Source organism: Danio aesculapii, chromosome 7 (genome assembly GCF_903798145.1).
Source record: "Danio aesculapii chromosome 7, fDanAes4.1, whole genome shotgun sequence".
In the NCBI taxonomy this organism is placed as follows: Eukaryota; Metazoa; Chordata; class Actinopteri; order Cypriniformes; family Danionidae; genus Danio; species Danio aesculapii.
In genome coordinates, this window is record NC_079441.1 from 27,645,993 (window position 1) to 27,667,417 (window position 21,425).

Genomic DNA, 21,425 nt, shown 5'->3' on the forward strand with positions numbered 1-21,425 from the left:
GAACCATTGTGGAATGTGTACTGCTTTTAGCAATTCAATCCTGAAATCAATACTTGCAGGTCTTATAAATAAACTCCAACCGTACAGTAGGATATTACTTTAGATAAGCTGAAACATTTGGAGGAAAGATTGAGGATTTCCGGTTTTGTGTTTGTCCGCCGTTTTCTGATCTGCGGAAAAAGGTGTAGATTTAATGAAGTTGTGTCATTAGTCAAATAATCATTTGGGGGGGTTGAGGGGGAGCAAAATGAAAAAGTCAACATCTGGATCTGATTGTGTTCTAATACGCTATGAGATGCCATTATTCTTAGAAATTAATTTTAGCTTAATGGTATCTATTGAGGGCGGTCAGATTAATGAAATGGATGAGGCCTTTCTCCATTAAAGCATTACGCCGACCTGCCATTAAAGTATTACATGGTTAAGAGATCACATTCATTTTAGTTATGGGGATTTAGAAGCTCCTAGTCGTTTTCTAGAGTGAAATCTAACATTTTCATTTAGGAAAAAACCTGGTGATTAAATACCAGAGGAAATGTTACTCAACAGCTCCCGTGTTACCTGTCTGCGAACATCTTAGGTCAGCCGTTTGACGTTTTTCCTTTTCGCTTTAATTCTCCTTAATTTCGTTGGCTCGGAATGAAAACGCCACTTGCGTATGATTATGTAACGATGTTTCAACATACTTGTGACGTTCCAGCTTATGGAGGAGGGTCTGTGATTTTGTCTCCACCCTGGTAATAAAGATAAAAGCATGTTAAGCAGGCTCGATATTGCTCTTATCTTAGCAAAGTAATCCATCAGAGTGACCTGTGTGTGTGTGTGTGTGTGTGTGTGTGTGTGTGTGTGTGTGTGTGTGTGTGACTGCTGTGTTCACAAAGAGAAGGGTCCTTTGCAGTCAGTGCTGGGTTATGCATAAAATCAAAGCTGAAGTTATGTATTACATTTCCCCTCCCCATTGTCACATTTCAAAGAATCAGTCGGATAGTCATCTCTACCTAGAGCTCTCTGCGTTTTTCCGGTTAAGTGTGCATGTTCATGTGTCATAAACATTCCCAATATTAAAATGTGCTTTATTTTCCTGTGCAAACATTGGCCGTCTACTTGGTAATCCTATAGAATGGCAGTTTGTCATGTGTGAAATGGTGGTGGTGTTTTAAAGGATATTCTAAGATCTCCGGAGATTTGCACTACTAGATATTAAAAACTCACTGAGTGATCTCATCCCTCAAAGTGTCTCACCCATTTAACGGTTGCTGAAGCACAAACTCTTAAAGCGTTATTATGTGTTGCTGTCAGAAATCCAGCAGCAGAACATCTGGCTCGTATGCCAGGGGTTACGCATTAGAGAAATCCACAGGAATCTTTTAGAGCTGTAAGACTGGCAGTGGATTGGGGTGGGGGGGGTGAATATTTGTGTTATATATTAGAATATCTGGGCTCTGTCTCCATGGATGTTCATGTAACTTGACTGCTAGAGCATTAAACTTACAGCACCAAGGTCATTCGATGGATTCCCAGAAATTTGAATGAACTTGTTTGACAGTGTTAGCCAATTGTAAAAAATGTATGATGTAATGTAATGCTTATGAGAATTACTTTAAAAAATACTGTGATTTTAAAGTAGTGGTTCCCAAAGTTGAGGTCATAGGACAATGGCATGGGCTCGCTTGGTGATTTCCAAAATTCAAATAAATTTTTTATTAAACAAATAGAATTACCATATTTTGACCATAACCCACAGAAGATAAAAATAGCAATCTTTAATAGTAAAAAAAACAACAACATGCAAATGAAAAGTCATCAGTCTTTAAATTATTTTATTTATTCACCTTATTCTACGTGTACGAGCGGGCGCAGCCATTTGAATCTTTTTGACTCAAGACTTCCGGTCTCATTCATTTCCATTCATTTTTAGACATTAAAAAGCAGCTCGTTCTGCTTGATGTTGCAAACTGATATTTTCTCATTATATTATTCTTATTTGTCTGTATAGTCATGCAAACACTTGTTTGTAGAGCAAGTACTTTGACTGTTTTCTGCCTTTTATTATTCCTAGTCATTTCTCCCATAGGCGACTGAATCGGAAGTTCTAAAACAATCGAAAAAACGAGCGCACTTCTGCATTGAAGAATAAGCGTCAGCTTCAGCAGATTGATTTTATAGCCCCAGGTTAAATTTTCTGACACCTTTAGGATAATCAAATACATTCAAAATAAATACAGGCCACAACTGAACATCGAGGATGATCTCTGAGTGGCGGTCTCCAAAATTAAACCAAGAATAGACTTGTGCTGAAAACTTTGTGCCCACCAGTCTCATTAGTTGAGGTTAATATTAAATTAAACAAATTAATAAATGACTATAAACATGGTATTGTTGTTAGACTGTTGCGTGTTTTTGTGTTGTCAATATGCTCATGTTTATATAGGCCTATTGTTGTGGGCGCAACGTTTGTATATTTATAACCACCTGCAAGGAATCGAGTCATTGGGATTGGTATTTTAGCAGTCGCGGGCTGAATGGTTTGGGAACCCCTGATTTAAAGTACACGTTTTTAAAGTAAAAACATATCTGATAGTTAATAGTTGCCTGTAATTGCTCATAATTGATGGATGTCTTCCATTTATTTACACTTTCAAATTGCATTATATCGATCTCTGCGTCATCTTTTTACGTTGAATTTTAAACAGTAATTTGTCTGGGTTGGTCAAATAAATTATGAACAGAAGCTGGTTATAGGAATTTTTTTTCTATTTTCTTTACAATATATTGTTTCAAACTGCTAAAAAAATACCTAAGCACAACCCACTTAAATTGACAAAAAATGTCTTGAAGCAAATGAAGCTAACTACAAATAATAACTTGACTTCTAGTTGATCATTTTGGTATCAGAAGTGGCTTATATGAAAGGCAAAGGCCTCTAGATTACGCTTATTTTACCAAAATAAAATATGATCATGCCTTGATTTTTAATGATTTAATTAGGACAGTAAGGTCTGACTTTGCTTAGAAAAAAGTCTTGTCATTTAACAGAAATAATGTACAGTATAGAATATAAAGTCATGGTGCAGTGGGAAAATAATTAATATTGTGTATGACTCCCATGAGCTTGGAGGACTGCATCCATACATCTCTGCAATGACTCAAATAACTTATAAAGTCCTCTGGAATGGCAAAGAAGTTCATCAAGATTCTTTGGATTCATCTTCAATGCCTTTTCCTTCATTTTACCCCAGACATGCTCAATAATGTTCATGTCTGGTGATTGGACTGGCCAATCCTGGAGCACGTTGACCTTCTTTTCTTTCAGGAACTTTGATGTGGAGGCTGAAGTATGAGAAGGAGCGCTATCCGGCTGAAGAATTAGGAAACGTTTGTAATTTAATGGGCAGCACAAATGTCTTGATACCTTAGGCTGTTGGTCAGATAGTGTATATACAGGGAGGAATAAAAACCAACAATGATATACAGGTAAAACTAATAGGTTGCCATGGAGAACATCACAGGCAGTCACTCACTGGATATCAACTAAACTGACTAATCAATGACTGGAAAAGAAAATGGAGATGATAAACAACAAGCATCTACATAAACACGACAGTATTAGGCATTATTTTAAAAATAAAGAAAAAAAACATTTTTATACATGGAAAAAAATCTAAAAACTGGAAATGGTTTATGGGTATTAGCTGTTCATTTATGCAACAACTAAGTATAGGGGCCTTGAAAATGTCAACGGTTACAAATACGTTTGAAAGTGAAAACTGACATTGTGTGCATTCATTCATTCATTTTTCTTCGGATTAGTCCCTTTATTCATCAGGGGTCGCCACAGTGGAATGAACCGCCAACTTATCCAGCATAAGTTTTATGCAGCAGATGCCCTTCCAGCTGCAACCCAGTACTGGGAAACATCCATATACACTCATACACTATGGCCAATTTAGTTAATTTAATTCACCTATAGTACATGTCTTTGGATGCAAACACACGAAGAACATGCAAACTCCACACAGACACGCCAACTGATCCAGCTGGGGCTCGAACCAGTGACCTTCTTGCTGTGAGGCGACGGTGCTAACCACTGTGCCACCATGCCATCTGTGCATACATATTATGTGTTGAGTCTATAGACACGAGCAAGTACTGTACCTGACAACCAAAACAATAATGACAGGTGAACAATAATGACTCTGTGTGCACACGTTTAATGTTTTTTTACAAGTGACATTGCCAACTATTGGTCTGGCGTGTGGATTGCAGGGTTTTTAGTAGTTTTCATGAATGTATGTGAATAGGAAACATGAATTTTTTAAATGCAAAAACTGATTATAAATACATTGTCGTGCAAACATAATCTACTAGATGTATTGTTCTGATGGTACAATATATATATATATATATATATATATATATATATATATATATATATATATATATATATATATATATATAAAATATATATATAAATATATATATATATAAAATATATATATAAATATTTCAGCTCAAGGTCATGCACATTTTCCAGCAAAACATACAAAACAAAAAGCAAGGCATTTAATTTTTTTCACGTCAGCAAGTGATACCTGAAGCAGGTCTGGATCAGAGTATGTGAGTGGAGCAATCAGATTTACTTAGAGAAACCTGCTGCCAGCCAATCAGATTTGAAGACCATCTTTTGTCAGTCTCTATTAACTTAAAGGGATAGTTCACCCAAAACAGTAAAATGTACCATTTACTCACCCTTCACTTTTTTAACATGTTGTAGTTTCGTTTGTTAAATTAAATGAAGAGATTTTAAAGCAAGTTGGAAAACAGTAACCATTAAAATCCATAGCTGGAATAACAAATTCTGTGTAAATCAGTGTTTACATGTTTCCAGTTTTCTTTAAAATTGTATTCATCAGTATTAGTGTATAAGTAATATTAATATACATTATTAGTATTTATGGGTGGCATGGGGCGCAGTGGGTAGTGCTTTTGCCTCACAGCAAGATCGCTGGTTCAAGCCCCAACTGGGTCAGTTGATATTTCTGTGTGGAGTTTGCATGTTCTCCTAGTGTTGTTGTGGGTTACCTCAGGGTGCTCCGGTTTTCCCCCACAAGTCCAGAAACATGTGCTGTAGGTGAATTGAATAAACTAAATTGGCTGTAGTGTATGAGTTTGAATGCAAGAGTGTATGGGTATTTCCCAGTGCTGGGTTGTAGCTGGAAGGGCATCCACTGCGTAAAAACATATGCTGGATAAGTTGGTGGTTCATTCCGCTGTGGCAACCCTAGATTAATAAAGGGACTAAGCCGAAAAGAAAATGAATGAATGAATGAATGAATGAATGAATAAATTCAGTAAACTCAAACTGTTTTTGACCAAAATAATATGAAATATGGACACCCCCAAATTAAATGCTGGGTAAAATACTCTGTTAATGTGTAAAAAAAAAAAGATTAATAAATTCATATTATTATTATTATTATTATTATTAATATGATTATTTTTATAATATGTGTATATTTATACATTATATATGATCCTACAGTAGTATCGAATAAGTTAAAATAAATGCTAATAAATCAAACATCCAAATATCGTCCAGAAGCTAATCAAACCCCTTCAGTGTTTTGTATTTCTGCTGCTACAAAGCAGATGTTCTCGCGCCATACCCTGCTCCTGCTGTGACGTCAGGATGAGAGGGGTTTGCCCCTCGCGCATTAGGAGGGAACTACAGGATGAGCCGAGCTCGTGCAGGCTGTCACTGCCGCCGCCCAATAGACACCCGCGATCCGGAGCGCGAGCAGGACGACCTCCTCCCAATCCAGAGGCCGGAGCGCGAGCCTGTCCCTGACCTCGATTCGGTTTGGATGCTTTAGCAACGATCGGCAGACTGTTCGGCGAGCGCGAGAGGAGAGAGTGTGGGACAGAGACGGATTTTTGGGATACAGCTGTCGCGCGTCCCGACTCTCGGTCTTGCAATGGGATGCACGTTAAGTGCAGAGGAGCGCGCGGCTCTGGATCGCAGCAGAGCCATCGAGAAAAACCTGAAGGAGGACGGAATAAGCGCAGCCAAAGATGTCAAATTACTGCTGCTGGGTAAGTGGAGCGGGATCGGGGAATAAGGATGCTGCCTGCAGGTGTGTGTGAGCGTGTGTGTGTGTGTGGCACTGACACGGGCTGTGTCTCCGCAGGCGGAGGGGAGTCGGGCAAGAGCACCATCGTCAAACAGATGAAGTAAGTGCGGCTTCTCTTATTTTTACGTCTGCTGTGTTTTCTGCTCGCTTCGTGGCGATGTTGAAGACCGGGAAGTGTTTGTCTCGCGCTGTTCTGTGTGTGGTAGTGCTGAAACACAGGCTCTCCCCATGAGACAGCGCTGTTCAGTGTGTGTGTGTGTGTGTGTGTGTGTGTGTGTGTGTGTGTGTGTGTGTGTGAGTGTGTTATTCGCATGTGTGCAGCGAAGCTCGAGAGCGCGCGTGCACCTTGCAGTTGTTTCTGCTGGTCGGGGCTCCAAACTTCCTTAATGTTTCACGTTTTTGTCATGCGCATTTAATCTGTGTGCTGTGCCGTGTTATGCATTAAGGCCTGTGTTCATTTTGTCCTCTGTGTGTGCTTGAGAGACATAGAGTTCATGAGTGTATGTGTGTTGTGTATTGTATTGTATTGTGGTGTGTGTGTGTGTGTGAGAGAGAGAGAGAGAGAGAGAGAGAGAGAGAGAGAGAGAGGGAGGCATTAGAATCTTTCTCTGTATTAATCTTAATGGGTGGCTTTTAGTGCCTGATCCCTGCAGTCTCGTTTAGCGTTATCCGCCCATTAAACGGATTTACCGGGACTATGCCACCTAACCTTACATTTTCATAACTGCCACATATACACTCCTAAAAATATTAAAACCCTTTATTGGCATCTTTGGTTCCATGGCAAACCTTACACCTCCATGTAGTTTTCCAAATTAAATGCCTCTAAAGAACAGTGTGTTGTTGTGGGGCAGTAGAGAACTCATTTTGTTTTTGAGTGAAGAACATATTAATAATGTAAAGAAACTTGCCTATTAACCCTTTAACCGCCTGCTCTGCCAAATGGTTGACCATGTTTTGACTGTTTTAAATGATAAGTGTTAAAGTCATGTAAAGAATGACTGTTTTAAATAATAGTTTACACACACAGCATTGTTGGTTTTCAAAAAAATCATAATCCTGGTGCACTACTACATTTGATTTTGGCTTTATTGTAAAAAAAAACAACAAGAAAACATGTTAAATCAGAATCTGAAACTATTTTATGGCATACTTCTTCAAAAATACATAAAAACAGTGATTTAGTATTAAAAACTGATTTATTTTGAATGTTTTTTAAATAAATTGGTCTTACACTTCATATTTTCAGATTTTTCATAGTATATGTATTAATTCCGGTACTTTTACAATAAACCGACCTATCTACTATTTGGTAGAGGCTGGAATTTTATAAATTATGGGATGTGTTGAATAAAATGCATTGAGTGTGTTAACTAGCGACATTTGGAGTTAAGAAATGCAATCCAAAACATCTTTTCTTGGTGGGGCAGTTAAAGACTTAAGAAACCTGTGAAATGGAAAGGTTCTGTGAATGCTGAATGTTCTTCATGGAAATAAAACCTTTATTTTTTAAGAGTGTCATTCCACGATGGATGTTTAACATGCAAATAACCTTTCCGTTTATTATTTTGCATTTGGTTTTCATGCTAACACACAAAAAAAGATTGTTTAAAGAACATTTCATTGACAAATTATTTTTGGAACCAAAGATTGATCTTCAATGCCATCCTTATAACCTTTATTTTAGTAAAAACCTTGACATTGCACAAGCGAATCCTTATAATAGAAAAAACTCATTATAAAGATTATTAAAATGTTCTTGACACTAAGAATATTTATTTTAAGAACTGTTCATAGCCATAAAAACCATAAATAGTTGACACCACTTCAACCAAAAAAATACAAAAATAGAACCTTTGTTTTTAAAAGTGTGTGTGTGCGTGTGTCTAGTAATTGCATCTTAAAACAAATAAAATGTATTATAAACACACACATAATAAATATATTTTATACTCATTTTACTCCACCTACAACGTTTTTGTAATTCAAATCTCACACAACTGTATCTCCGACCGTAGGCATATTTTGAGGTTTTAAATACACTCACACTAGTTACATTTTAACTTTTTATTACTGTTATGCAGTTATTACATGGTTACAGTTTAACTTGTGGTTTAAAATATTAAAACAACCAACAACTACTATCGAGCCTTTAGAAACGCAGCATAGTTTTATTGCATAATCTCTAATCATACTATTTTTGCTACCACACATTCCAGCCATATGGATATATACACGCATTATAGCCGTTGACCTTTCATGTTTGCATGTTGTGTGTGTGTGTGTGTTTATAATGGCTTTCATCTGTTGTGTGTCTGCGTCAGGATTATCCATGAAGATGGGTTCTCTGGAGATGATGTAAAGCAGTTTAAACCTGTGGTCTATAGCAACACCATTCAGAGCCTCTCCGCCATCTTGCGAGCCATGGAAACTCTTGGAATAGAGTACTCAGACAAGGACAGATATGTATGTATACACACATGAACACATGTACATACACACTCTTGCGTACTGACTAATGAAAATGGTGTGGCAGAAGAAGAAGATTCAAAATACGCAATTAAATTTTGTAAATATTGAAATGAATCAACATAATCTATTTTAATCATGATGTTTTATTAAATATATGTATTTATAATTGTTTTATTATCACAATAAAAAGGTTACTTAATGTATAATAACCAAAAAATACTTTATTATATATACATATTCAGAGCAAAATTCATTCATTCATGCATTCATTAATTCATTTTGCTTTGGCTTAGTTCCTTATTTATTAGGGGTCACTACAGTGGAATGTTTAGATGTTCAAAATAAATGTTTTAAATAAAATAAATTGCAGAAGGATGCTAAAGTACAATAGTTTACAATAAAGTCTTGATAGTAAATGTTAGTTAATGCATTAAAATCAACAGTGAAAAAAGCCATATTATAGTTATATGTTGAAATTAATTTTAAAATGTAGTGCAAATCTCCAGAGATCTCAGAATAACTGGATTTTAACTGGATGTGATATTAGGCATTAACTAAGAAATTACCATAATTAACATTAACATAACATAACATCACTGAGTTTTTAATGTCGTTGGCCAGATTATCATGTGAAAATCTTCGGGTTTCTTGACTTTTATTAAGAGTATAATGTAATTAATAGTATATATAGATTTTCCCTAATAGTATATTCATTCATTCATTCATTTTCTTTTCGGCTTAGTCCCTTTATTTATCAGGGGTCGCCACACCGAAATGAACCGGCAACTTATCCAGCATATGTTTTACGCATCGGATGCCCTTCCAGCCGCAATTCAGCATTGGGAATTAATAGCATATATTATACTATAATAGTATAGTCTAATATATATACTATTACAGTAGTATAATGTCTTTTAATAATAGTATAATATAATTAATAGTTTATGTATAGACTTTTATTAATAATATAATGTAATTAATAGTATATAGAGACTTTTATTAATAGTATAATGTAATTAATAGTTTATATATAGATTTTATTAATAATATAATGGAATAGTTTATATATAGACCTTTATTAATAGTATAATGTAATTAATAGTTTATATATAGATTTTATTAATAATATAATGGAATAGTTTATATATAGACCTTTATTAATAGTATAATGTAATTAATAGTTTATATATAGACATTATAAATATTATAATGTAATTAATAGTTTATATATAGACATTATAAATATTATAATGTAATTAATAGTTTATATATAGACATTATAAATATTATAATGTAATAAATAGTATATAGAGACTTTTATTAATAATATAATGGAATAGTTTATATATAGACCTTTATTAATAGTATAATGTAATTAATAGTTTATATATAGACATTATAAATATTATAATGTAATTAATAGTTTATATATAGACATTATAAATATTATAATGTAATAAATAGTATATAGAGACTTTTATTAATAATATAATGTAATACTTTATATATAGACTTTTATTAATAGTATAATATGTACTATTATAATAGTATAATTAATAACATAATTTTATTAATAGTATTAATAAATAGTATAAATTTAAAGTTTGTAAAAACAATACAAAAGCTAAATTGTTCGTAGTTTGTGTGTGTATGTCTTGGTCCTCCAGATTGGGGGTTAAGTGTTGGGCTAACAACTCACCTCATAAAAACTAGATGTTAAGAAACAGCAATATGGTGCAGCTAAATATCAATTTCGATATAAATGGCCCTGGGAGAGAGTAAGTAAGTCAGTAAAAACAATAGAAAGCGGCAGAACACAACAGTTAATGTACTTACTGTTAATCTCCCAGTGCACACTTGTTTTGAGTTTCAGTGTTCTTTAATGTTTGCATTGGATTTTCCTCGGTGACTGACCTCACCTTGCTTTACCCCAACCCTCCTCGCATAATGCGTTGAGCTACAGTGACACCTAGTGTGTGGAATCGTGGTTGCCAATGCAATTTGCCCTTAAAACCTCTCCGTGTGTTTGCAGGCAGATGCTAAGATGGTTTTTGATGTGGTGGGTCGTATGGAAGACACAGAGCCGTACTCTACAGAGCTGCTGGGTGCAATGATTCGTCTGTGGACCGATACTGGAACTCAAGCGTGTTTCAACCGCTCACGAGAGTATCAGCTCAACGACTCCGCACAATAGTCAGTTTATATACACACACACACATATACATGGTAGTCCAGTCATTACCAAGTGGTTGAAGTCCTTAGATCAATGTTTTGTTAGTAATGTAGGGACAACAACTCAGCCAATCAACATTTGTTAGCACCTTTGCTAACTCATCCATGCAAACTACTAGAGTTATCTTGCTTTTGCTGTATAAAAAGTGCTAAGTTATAAATCCAAACTTAATTTTATTATTACTATAATAATATATTTTATATATTTCAATAATTATTCAAAAAATTAAATAATAATAATAGTTTTGCAAACCTGATTGGCTGAGACAGTTGATGTCCCATGTCATATCATACAAAATTTTTGTCTCAGGACCACTTGGTGAAATAAGGACAGCCAACACACACACACACACACACACAAAGTGATGATAATGCAAGAACTATTCATACACTTCATTATATGTCATTTAATAACACATAGACGTTCTGTGTTTCAGTTACCTTGATAGTTTGCAGCGCATTGGGTCTCCAGATTACCTGCCCACTGAACAAGACATTCTCCGAACCCGAGTCAAAACTACTGGCATTGTCGAGACACACTTTTCATTCAAGAATCTTAACTTTAGGTATGTTGAGTTTTGATTTTCTTAAGTGAATTAAACTTATTTTATAATTTTCATTATTTCAAAAATTATTGTTGATTTTATTGTTGTTGATATTATTATTTATTGTTGATATTATTGATTTTATGTGCAACAGCTCTATCCCTGTTGGAGGTATCAGTGTCAGTATGGTTAAACAACACTAGTATTTACTATAAATTACTATAGTATATTTTCATGTGGGCGTCTGCAACTGAAAAAGGATCAGCAGAAATCACAGCCTCGGTTACTTTTTACCTTGGACTTTTTTGTTGACATTTATTATTATTTATTTGTTTAGGATTTGAGTTTTCACATTCTGATTCCAATGCCTACACTGTAAAGCGTTACTTGGTTAAACCTACACACTCAAGTGAACACTGCAGTCAACACTGCAAATAAAATTTCCCTAAGGGGACAAATAAAGTTAACTAACTAACTAACGCAAGTTCACCAGCTGCCCTAAAAATGTGAGTCAACTCAACTTGGAGAGATTCTTTGTTTCCACTTAAGATGTTGAGTTTCACAATATATTTAACTAAATCTCACATATTCAAGGCAGCTGGTAAACTTGAGTTTGTAAGTTTAACCAATGTAAAACGTTTTACTGTTGTTAAATTGTTAAAATGACTTTAATAAAATAAAATATTCTTAAGAATAAAATATTATGTGTTCTTTGGAAGAGTGTACTTGCATTGTGATGTTATTATATTGTCATTCTGGCACTGTAGATTGAGTGGTATAAAATGGTCTTGAAATGACAATAATATTGTTTATCACAAAATATCTTGGTGCAATATATCGTACAACAAAAAATAGGTATCGTGACAGGCCTACTGTGCATCCTAAAATCTATCAAAATGATGATGATAATAATAATAAGAATTAATAAATAATAATAATAATAATTAAAAACTGAAAAAAATAACTCTTCTATTAATAACTCAGTTATTATACTGAATATAATGAATAATTATTATTAATTATTGCCTTGTGTAGGAAGAAGGATGTTTGTCACATTTACATCACTTTGTAAAACCTATATCAAACTCTGTGATTTTATATACATAGGGAACATAATAAATGTAAGTGTCTACTTCAAGGCTTTAACTTACTTTTATTCAAAAAAAATCTAAATATGGGTGAAATAATCCATTGATCCAGTGTCATTCAGTGGTAACAAATTAAAAATACTTAAGTAGAAAATGTCATGGTCTATCTAAAGCTAGAAAAACTCAAATATTGCACCCAAGGCTCAAATAATAGATCCTTTAAAGTTTGGAGACCATTCCTGTCGTATTTTGAAGACAGGAATATTATTTCAAATAACTGAATTGTGAGCAAATCCCCCCAACGCACCCCTAAATCTATTTATTTTATTATTTATTTTATTATTTGTTTATTTTATATTATTATTTCACCTTGTATTATCTACTTTTTCATGTACTTTGTTCTTTTATATGTTTGAGTTGCTCTGTTAAGATCTTCAGTTTGTAATGACTATTAAACGTTTTTTTTTTGAAAAAATTATAAAATATTATATTATATATTATATAATAATATATTATATACTAAAATATTAAAGAATTTATTAAGAATAAGTGATCATTATAAATTGTATTGTCGTTAAAATGCTTAAAAAACTATTAATCTTATTACACATTATTAAAATTATATTTAAATGTATAATTTTAATGCTTAAAAGGCTTTATTTGTCTTTGACCTATATTATATTATTACTAATGGATATTTTTTAGAATCATCATTATACTATATTGTGATATAACTTATGCATGTTACTATGTATCACATGAAGTCTTTTTCTGAAATATAATGATTTATTTAAAGCTGTTTTGTGAAATGTTGGAAAGAAAAAGTATTGTAAAAGATTATTGTGAATCTCTCGTTCAGTTGAAAGAGTATTTAGATGTAAAAGCGATCACATCAAAGTCTGTTTGTCAAGAAGGAACTAAAAACGGTGATTTATTTGAATTCCCTTCATCGGTGTGTTTTCGTGTTTGGTTGACCTACTTTGTGTATTAATATGCATTCTGACCTGCTTGATTTGAGTGTTGTGTGTGTGCGCACATGCGTGTATATGGCTTCACATGTGTCCTGAGAGTGTGTGATGTTTGTCCTCAGGCTGTTTGATGTGGGAGGACAGAGATCAGAGAGGAAGAAATGGATTCACTGCTTTGAGGATGTGACAGCCATTATCTTCTGTGTGGCAATGAGCGGATACGACCAAATGCTCCATGAAGATGAGACCACGGTGAAAACTACCACACTCTACACTTGCCTGATCTTTTAAACTACTTGTTTTCTCACATTAGGACATTTCACGGTAAATTAATGCGGGAAAAAATAATTTCTTCATCTTTTAATTTATTAGTTTGTAATAATAATTAATTTTACTTTGACAAAAAACATGAAACTGATCTGAATTACCAAATGAGAGCAATTGCTGACTTTTCACCAGTATATTCCAAAAATCTGGTCAGGCACCTTTAGAAAAAGAATTATTTGATGACATTTGTGATCCTGGACCACAAAATCAGTCTTATGTTGTATGGGTATTTGGCAAGAGCCACACATACATTGTATAGGTCAAACTGATTTTCTTTTATGTCAAAATCATTGGAATATTGAGTAAAGATCATCTTCCATGAAGATATTTAGCAAATATCCTACTTTAAATATATCAAAACGTCATTTTTTACTAGTAATGAGCATTGCTAAAAGCTTAATTTGGACAATTTTAAAGGCAATTTTCTCATTATTTAGATTTTTTTGAACACTCAGATTTTCAAATAGTTGTATCTCAGCCAAATATTGGTAATACAGGTTCATTATAAAAACGTACATACATTATACTGGTATACACTTCTAGAGAGCGCGAATTATGTAGCCATAGCTACGCATGGCTGCATTTTGTCTTTAAAACGAATGCTACGGGGCCGTATGACGCTGTCGACGACTACTGTTTCTTTTCGCGCTACCAGCTGACCACTTACCTCTGTGTGGACGGCTGTTTCTGCTGCTACTAGTTCGTCTAGTGGCTCGCTGCATATGTCGGCAGACTTGAGACACAAAGAGGAGTTGACCGAGACGACAGGGTTCGAGTCCGGTGAAGAACGGTCCAAAAAAGCAGGCAAAACAAAAAGAAAAGGCTAAAAAATAAACAAGTAAAGAATGGTGAGAACGTGGTGAAAATCAGCCGGTCGTGAGGGCTTTTCTTTTTCTGGATTACTTTTGAAAACACTGTTGGTTGGGTTTAGGGAAGGTGGTAGACGAGTCAGTCTGTGCTTTTGAAAACACTATCGGTTGGGTTTAGGGAGATCGGTTGGCAGGGAGATCGGACGATCGGTCAATCAGTTAGTCGACAGCAGCCTCTGGTGAATTTACGTGAGAGCAGCAAGTGCAAATGGCATTCGTGAGAGAAATCTGAGATCTGAAGCATACACAGCAGCCTCTGGTAGATTTGCGAAAACAAAAAATAACTCCTTGGACATATTTCGTGCTCTCCAGAATTGTATACAGGGGTACTTATTCATAATGAGCCTGGGTTGAATATTGTCCTATCCCCATTCCTGCCAAAAAATGTATTTGTTTTGTGGTTCATAGTCACATTAAAATATTCTATTTAGGGACTAAAAATCTAAATACTAATATTAATAGTCATGTTAAATCTTTCTACTTAGCAACTATTCTATTAAATACAAGGTTTTACCTATTTGATTTAATCTTATAAAATGATACAGTTTAATATGATCACCTATTCTGTTAAATATATTAAGTATTTAGTGCATTTTTGCCTAAAATAACAAAAAAGTGCCATGATTTCATATTAATAGTACTTTTTAGACAAAACAATACCAATGTTTTAACTAAGTTCCGTCATTCTTAGTACACAATGTAACTACAGAAGAGTCAATCGTTGTTGTTTTTTCGAGATGCTAATGGTCTAATCTGATTCAATGATTTATGCTAAGCTACGCTAAATGTACTCCCACCAGACCCAAAGATCGGCTAAATAGATTCAAAAATGGTAAAACTCAACAGTTTAACTGTTTAAGTTTCTTATAAATTGAGCCAATATCCAAAAAAAGTGGAGTGTTCCTATGAGAAATCAATTTATATCCAGGTTCTAAAAGGCAAGTGAGTTTGATTCCACTTCTTTTCTTTTCCTCTGCAGAACCGTATGCATGAGTCTCTCATGCTCTTCGACTCTATATGCAACAATAAGTTCTTTGTCGACACCTCCATCATCCTCTTCCTCAACAAAAAGGATCTTTTTGGTGAAAAGATTGTCAAATCTCCTCTGAGTATCTGCTTCCCGGAATACACAGGTACCTCAACCTCGCACTAATGTACAGTTAAAGTCAGAATTATTAGCCCCCCTTTGATTTTTTTTATCTTTTTTCCCTAATTATGTTTAACAGAGCAAGGAAATTTTCACAATATGTCTGATCATGTTTTTTCTTCTGGAGAAAGTCTTATTTGTTTTATTTTGACTAGAATAAAAGCAGTATTTTTTCGATAGTCTACAGAACAAACCATTATTATACAATAACTTGCCTAATTACCCTAACCTGCCTAGTTAACCTAATTAACCTAGTTAAGCCTTTAAATGTCACTTTAAGCTGTATAGAAGTGTCTTGAAAAATATCTAGTAAATATTATTTACTGTCATCATGGCAAAGATCAAATAAATCAGTTATTAGAAATGAGTTAGTAAAACTATTATGTTTAGAAATGTGTTGAAAAAATCTTCTCCATTAAACAGAAATTGAGGAATAAACAGGGGGCTAATAATTCTGACTTCAACTGTAAATTTCTCATCTTACATACACAGGAAAGTGACTTCATCATGTTTTTATCTCTCCTGCAGGCCCAAATACATTCGAAGCGGCCGCCTCGTACATTCAGGGTCAGTTTGAAACCAAGAACCGCTCTCCTAACAAAGAGATCTACTGTCATCTAACCTGCGCCACAGACACCGGAAACATCCAGGTGGTTTTTGATGCTGTGACCGACATCATCATCGCCAACAACCTGCGCGGCTGTGGCCTCTACTGAGCTCCCAATGCACTTGTTGCCCTGCAAAAAAAAAAAAAAAAAAACGGTAACAAGTGACCGAACTGACACCCCCTGTGACTTTGGCCAAGGCACTCCCTAATTTCATTTCACTGTCAGTTTATTTTGAATTGATATTTTTTGTTTAGATTATCGATCCCTCGTTTTCTTTTGTAGTTGGTCAGTACATTGCTGGAGTAAATAACGTACGGGTGTGCATGTATAGTGTAAAATGAGCGTTCGGCCGGGCATAGATGCTTTACGCATGAGTGCATGTGTGTGAGTGTCAGTCACGACGAGTGAGAGTGTTTGTCGGGTGAAAACACACGAAGGGTTACAGCTGCGTGAGTGCTGACTTGATCCTAAATGAAAACGATCTCAAAAGCAGGCTTTTCTAAAAAAACAAACCTAAAAACTGAGAGCACATTATACTGGGAATCCTTTAGCAGAGCTGAATGTCATTTGAGAAACTGAATGTCTTAAGCCAAAGTTGTTCAAGACTGTCGTCCTTTATATTCGGGGAGGGGTGGTCTCGACTTGCTGGCTTCAGGCTGTGACGTAAAAATGCCTTTCAGCGAATGAAGCCTCTTGACAAATTGTGACGTTGACAACATTCTCACTCAACATGAGCACAAATAGTTCAAAATCGTTTCATTTCTGTATAAATTATGATGTAGTTTATTTATTTATATAATAATAAGCGCATGTATTTACATTTTTTTGTATCGCCCCGCACTCCGTGCACCCTATCCATGTTGGGCTATGAATACAAATGAACTAGCTTACAGACTGTAGAGCGTAAACGATAAGACAGTAATTCTGACTCGTATATAAGTGAATTACTGAACGCTTCTTTTTATCTCACTCTCTCTTCAGCTGATCATGTGCGAGAGTGTGTGTACAGATGTGTGTGTGGTGCATGCACACTCTTTTATTCAACCATGACCTGTTACTTAACCCAGATTTCTTTTCCCATTTTCCTCCTCTTTTTTTCTCTGCTGTGGATGGATTTTTTTTTGTTCAGTGCACTGAATGTTCTCTTTCCTCCCTTGGGGTGATACCGCACTGTACTGCTGGGTTTAGTCTTCTGACCGACCAATGAAATGTTTACATTAAAAAAGAAAACACTTTAGCACCAACTACTGACTGTGCACTGATTTGTTTCTCCTTGAACATTGGTAACGTATTTTAACCTGCAGCTCTCACAAGCTGTTTCCATCCACCTATTTTTAGGCTCATTTTGGATATGTGCATGAAAAAACGGTTGATGGAAACGACAAGATGCTCTTACATTTTGAAAATGAGCATAAAAACGTCTGCATATAACTGAGTAGGATGAACTTTTTATCCGATAATTAAAGATGCGCATAAACTACGATGGAAACACTTTTACCGAACAAATTCCAGTATGAGCATTAAATAAAGGTCATGTGATTTTGTTATAAGAGATCATGTGATGATAAAAATGTGTGTGAATGGACAAATCAGCAGGCACATTGTAAAACATCTGAAATGTTGCTTTGACCATTTTAAAATGCCTTAATCGTTTATATTATAAATGACCTCCAGAATCGAGAGCGTCTGTGCTCCAAACGCCACGTTCACTGCGAGTCAGGATTGCCTTCTGAGGTGCAAGTCATTTATTAAATGAAGAAAAGATTCACGCAGCTTTTCCTACCGCAGCAAATTTCGTTTTTACTGTTGATATCTGGTGCCAGATAATCAGGAAGTGATGATTTTGTTCTCTTTGACTTGTTGGATGGAAACGCTGCTTTATTTGCACGTCTTTTATGTGATATTCTAATTTTGCTCATTAAGTTAATTTGCATTTTTGGATGGAAAGATAGCTAGTGATTTACACAAATAGATTTTATAAATAGATATTAGGGTTGTCACAATACCATTAATTCAAGATACTATACCAGCTGAAGTATCGTGATACCAAGTAGTATTGCGATACTGTAATTCATAACTCAAATCCATGAAATAAAGAAAATTGTCAGAAATAATATATAAAATATAATACTATATTAAAATTAAGATACAAATTATACCAAATGAAATTTGTTACAAAAGGAGCATTTTCCCAACCAAATTAGGCTTTATGAAGTGATCAAAAATTGTTTCAATGTTTTCTGTATCTATTGTTTTTTTTTCAGTCTTATCAGGTTGGAATCCAAAGTAATTCAAAATTTAACGTTGCGAGTCGCTTTGCGAGATTGTCATGGTTGTTGTAGCTACTAAATCATATTGACAGAAGCAGAAATGAACTGATTTAGATTCGAACTGAAGCGTTAGAAAACGTGCAATAGGCTACCAAGAAAGGCATGAATTCTACAGATTTGCAGCCTTAAAGGGCTCCACAGACTATTGAAATAAGATTGTCTGTTGCTGCACAATCTAGTGAGCGTTTTAGTGACTTTCCACATGCAACATTATCTATTGTAGATAAACCATTAATGACGATACTACCGTTTACAAACTACAGTGGCACCGCCAGTATTTTGAAGCCATAGCATCACAATACTACCATAGTACCGGTAAACCGTGCAACCCTAATATATATATATATATATATATAGATATATAAATAGATTCTTTTCCCCTTTTTTATTAGTGTAATGCCCATATAACTGCCTGAACACTCTGGTGCTTCTTAACTGGTTGTTAAAACATTAGCATTTTATAAGGTAAAGGTGCAGTAGGTGATTGTCTACAGATACACTTTTTGTCGTGCTGGTTGAAAGTCTCTTCACATTCCACTAGTAATAATTAAAGTAAATGATCTAAATGTGTTTATATGTATTTTTATATTCTGATTTGGGCTTAAGGCTAAAAAATGTTCATCCAATTAAAATTTGTCAGGCCGATAATTCCAATAATTCTGATAAGTAGCCCAAACTGTCTCAACAAATGAAGATTTGTACATCAGCACACTCCTGTTCACGCAGATCCGCCGTTTGCACGTGCACGCGCGCGCCTCGTTCAGTGGCGTTCAAGTGACAGGGGTAAAAACAAATGCTGAATCAAAACTTTTTAAAATCCTGAATCAATATTGGAGTTACTTTTGCACGCTGGAGAAAGTATTCTTTTAGACAGGTAATGTTTTGTTTTAACTATTTTAGTCCCCCAAAGCTGATGTAGATTGAGTTGAATGAATGGGTTATATGCACAGAAGTGTTGTTCAGCCACTAAAATCTACGGTGAAATATTGATGCGACTATTTTTTAGTTTCATAAGGGAACTTTTACAGCATCGATAATGTAGATTTTTATTTAGTTTAACAAGAAAACATCAGTAAACAGAACTATTCCACCTAGCCTGCTTTACTGAGGTGAAGTTGGTTTTATATTCACTCTGAATATTCGCTCTGAAATGGCATGTAAATATGGCTAATAAGTGTAATTCTTGCACACCTCAAGCCAACCACTGAGCATATAGTAGTCGTTTAGGACAAAGCATGTGAGAGAGTGAAACCAGCAATTCTTGCATGCATGAAATATTGCACATTATGTCAAGTTTTGCTTGCTACACAACTGAAAACAAGCTAGATATAGTACAGTTTTTTGTTGGGAATTGCAGTTCTATAAAGTACTATAAAGTTTTCTAACTGGCGAATGACATGATCTAGTGGGTTGTCTACTGTCATCTTTAATGTGCGAGTTATTGATTTCAGGAGGCGTGGCTTTGGACGGCAGGGGAGGGACTGTGTTTTAAAGATATTATGCTAACCGGTGAGCATTTAGGCAGATCACCTACTGCACCTTTAAGTAAAGTATTTTAAGTAATATTTTGTTTATTTATAGATTTTTATGATACCAGTTTATATTTATGCAGTGGTTGCTATCTATGTATTACCAGTTTTGTTAACATGGACGTTAATCCTTTTAAGTTTTACTCCTAATAGTTAAATGTTGGTCTATTCATAATAAAAAAAAAAACACTGGCCATTTTATTACTTGTTTAATGTTAGAAGGTTTTTTTAATTATTGACTTTGAGTTTATTGTTCTAAAATCCACAGAAATTACAGTTTCAATTTACAAAACACTTCAATTCAAGATTCAATTTAAAATCTTATTCTAAAATAGTAAGAATATCAAAGTTATGAATTTAAGAAAAGTTTAAGATTAGTAGTCAATGTCCCATGACAGGTCAAAGGAACATTTTAACCGCCACATTCACGGTGGGGGCACGGTGGCTCAGTGGTTAGCACTGTCACCTCACAGCAAGAAGGTCGCTGGTTTAAATCCCAGCTGGGTCAGTTGGCATTTCTGTGTGGAGTTTGCAAGTTCCCCCCGTATTTGTGTGGGTTTCCTTTTTTCCCCCCACAGTCCAAAGACTATATGCGCTGTATAGGTGAATTGAATAAACTAAATTGTCCATAGTGTATGTGTGTCAATGTGAGAGTGGATGTTTCCCAGTACTGGGTTTCAGCTGGAAGCAAATTCGCTGTGTAAAAAAATATGCTGGATAAGTTGGCGGTTCATTCTGCTGTGGCGACCCCTGGTGAATAAAGGGACTAAACCAAAGGAAAATGAATGAATGAATGAAAAATACAGTTAAAATGAAATAATTACCTGTGGTTTCTGACGATACACTGGGGTCTTTTGAAGTGAAACAGAGCACAGACAATATCATATCATATATTAATAATATATATCTCAAATATGTGAGAAGTCTTCCTAATTGAGATTGCACTCACAAGCTCTTTTAATATAGCTTGCAGCATCCATCACTGACAGCTGCCATGGTTTTTTAAAGAGCCTGTCGACATTGACTTGCATTTTTAAATCACCAAGCTAAAAATCTTAAATATTCTTACATCTTTGAAGCCTGAGGTTGATCAAATAGTTATTTTCGTGTAAACAATCCCTTTATTGAGTGAGATAGCAGTTCATGCCTCACACACACATCATATGGCGGTCACACGTG

The 21,425-nt window shown here is 34.8% G+C and overlaps 1 protein-coding gene across 1 annotated transcript; it reads left to right on the top strand.

Moving 5' to 3' along the window:
• The first annotated feature begins 5,604 nt into the window (after positions 1-5,604).
• Positions 5,605-17,631, top strand: gnao1b (guanine nucleotide binding protein (G protein), alpha activating activity polypeptide O, b). The gene is made up of 8 exons (XM_056461506.1): positions 5,605-6,093; positions 6,189-6,231; positions 8,456-8,597; positions 10,636-10,796; positions 11,273-11,401; positions 13,559-13,688; positions 15,612-15,765; positions 16,308-17,631. The coding sequence occupies exons 1-8, from the start codon at positions 5,976-5,978 to the stop codon at positions 16,493-16,495; spliced, it is 1,065 nt and encodes a 354-aa protein (XP_056317481.1). The 5' UTR covers positions 5,605-5,975; the 3' UTR covers positions 16,496-17,631.
• The last annotated feature ends 3,794 nt before the right edge of the window (positions 17,632-21,425 follow it).

Excerpts from the sequence above, each read along its gene's own strand:
- gnao1b (XM_056461506.1), top strand. The coding sequence starts at position 5,976 with ATGGGATGCACGTTAAGTGCAGAGGAGCGCGCGGCTCTGGATCGCAGC. Across the intron at positions 11,402-13,558 it reads TTCAAGAATCTTAACTTTAG|GCTGTTTGATGTGGGAGGAC; the intron begins GTATGTTGAGTT and ends GTTTGTCCTCAG. Across the intron at positions 15,766-16,307 it reads CTGCTTCCCGGAATACACAG|GCCCAAATACATTCGAAGCG; the intron begins GTACCTCAACCT and ends TCTCTCCTGCAG.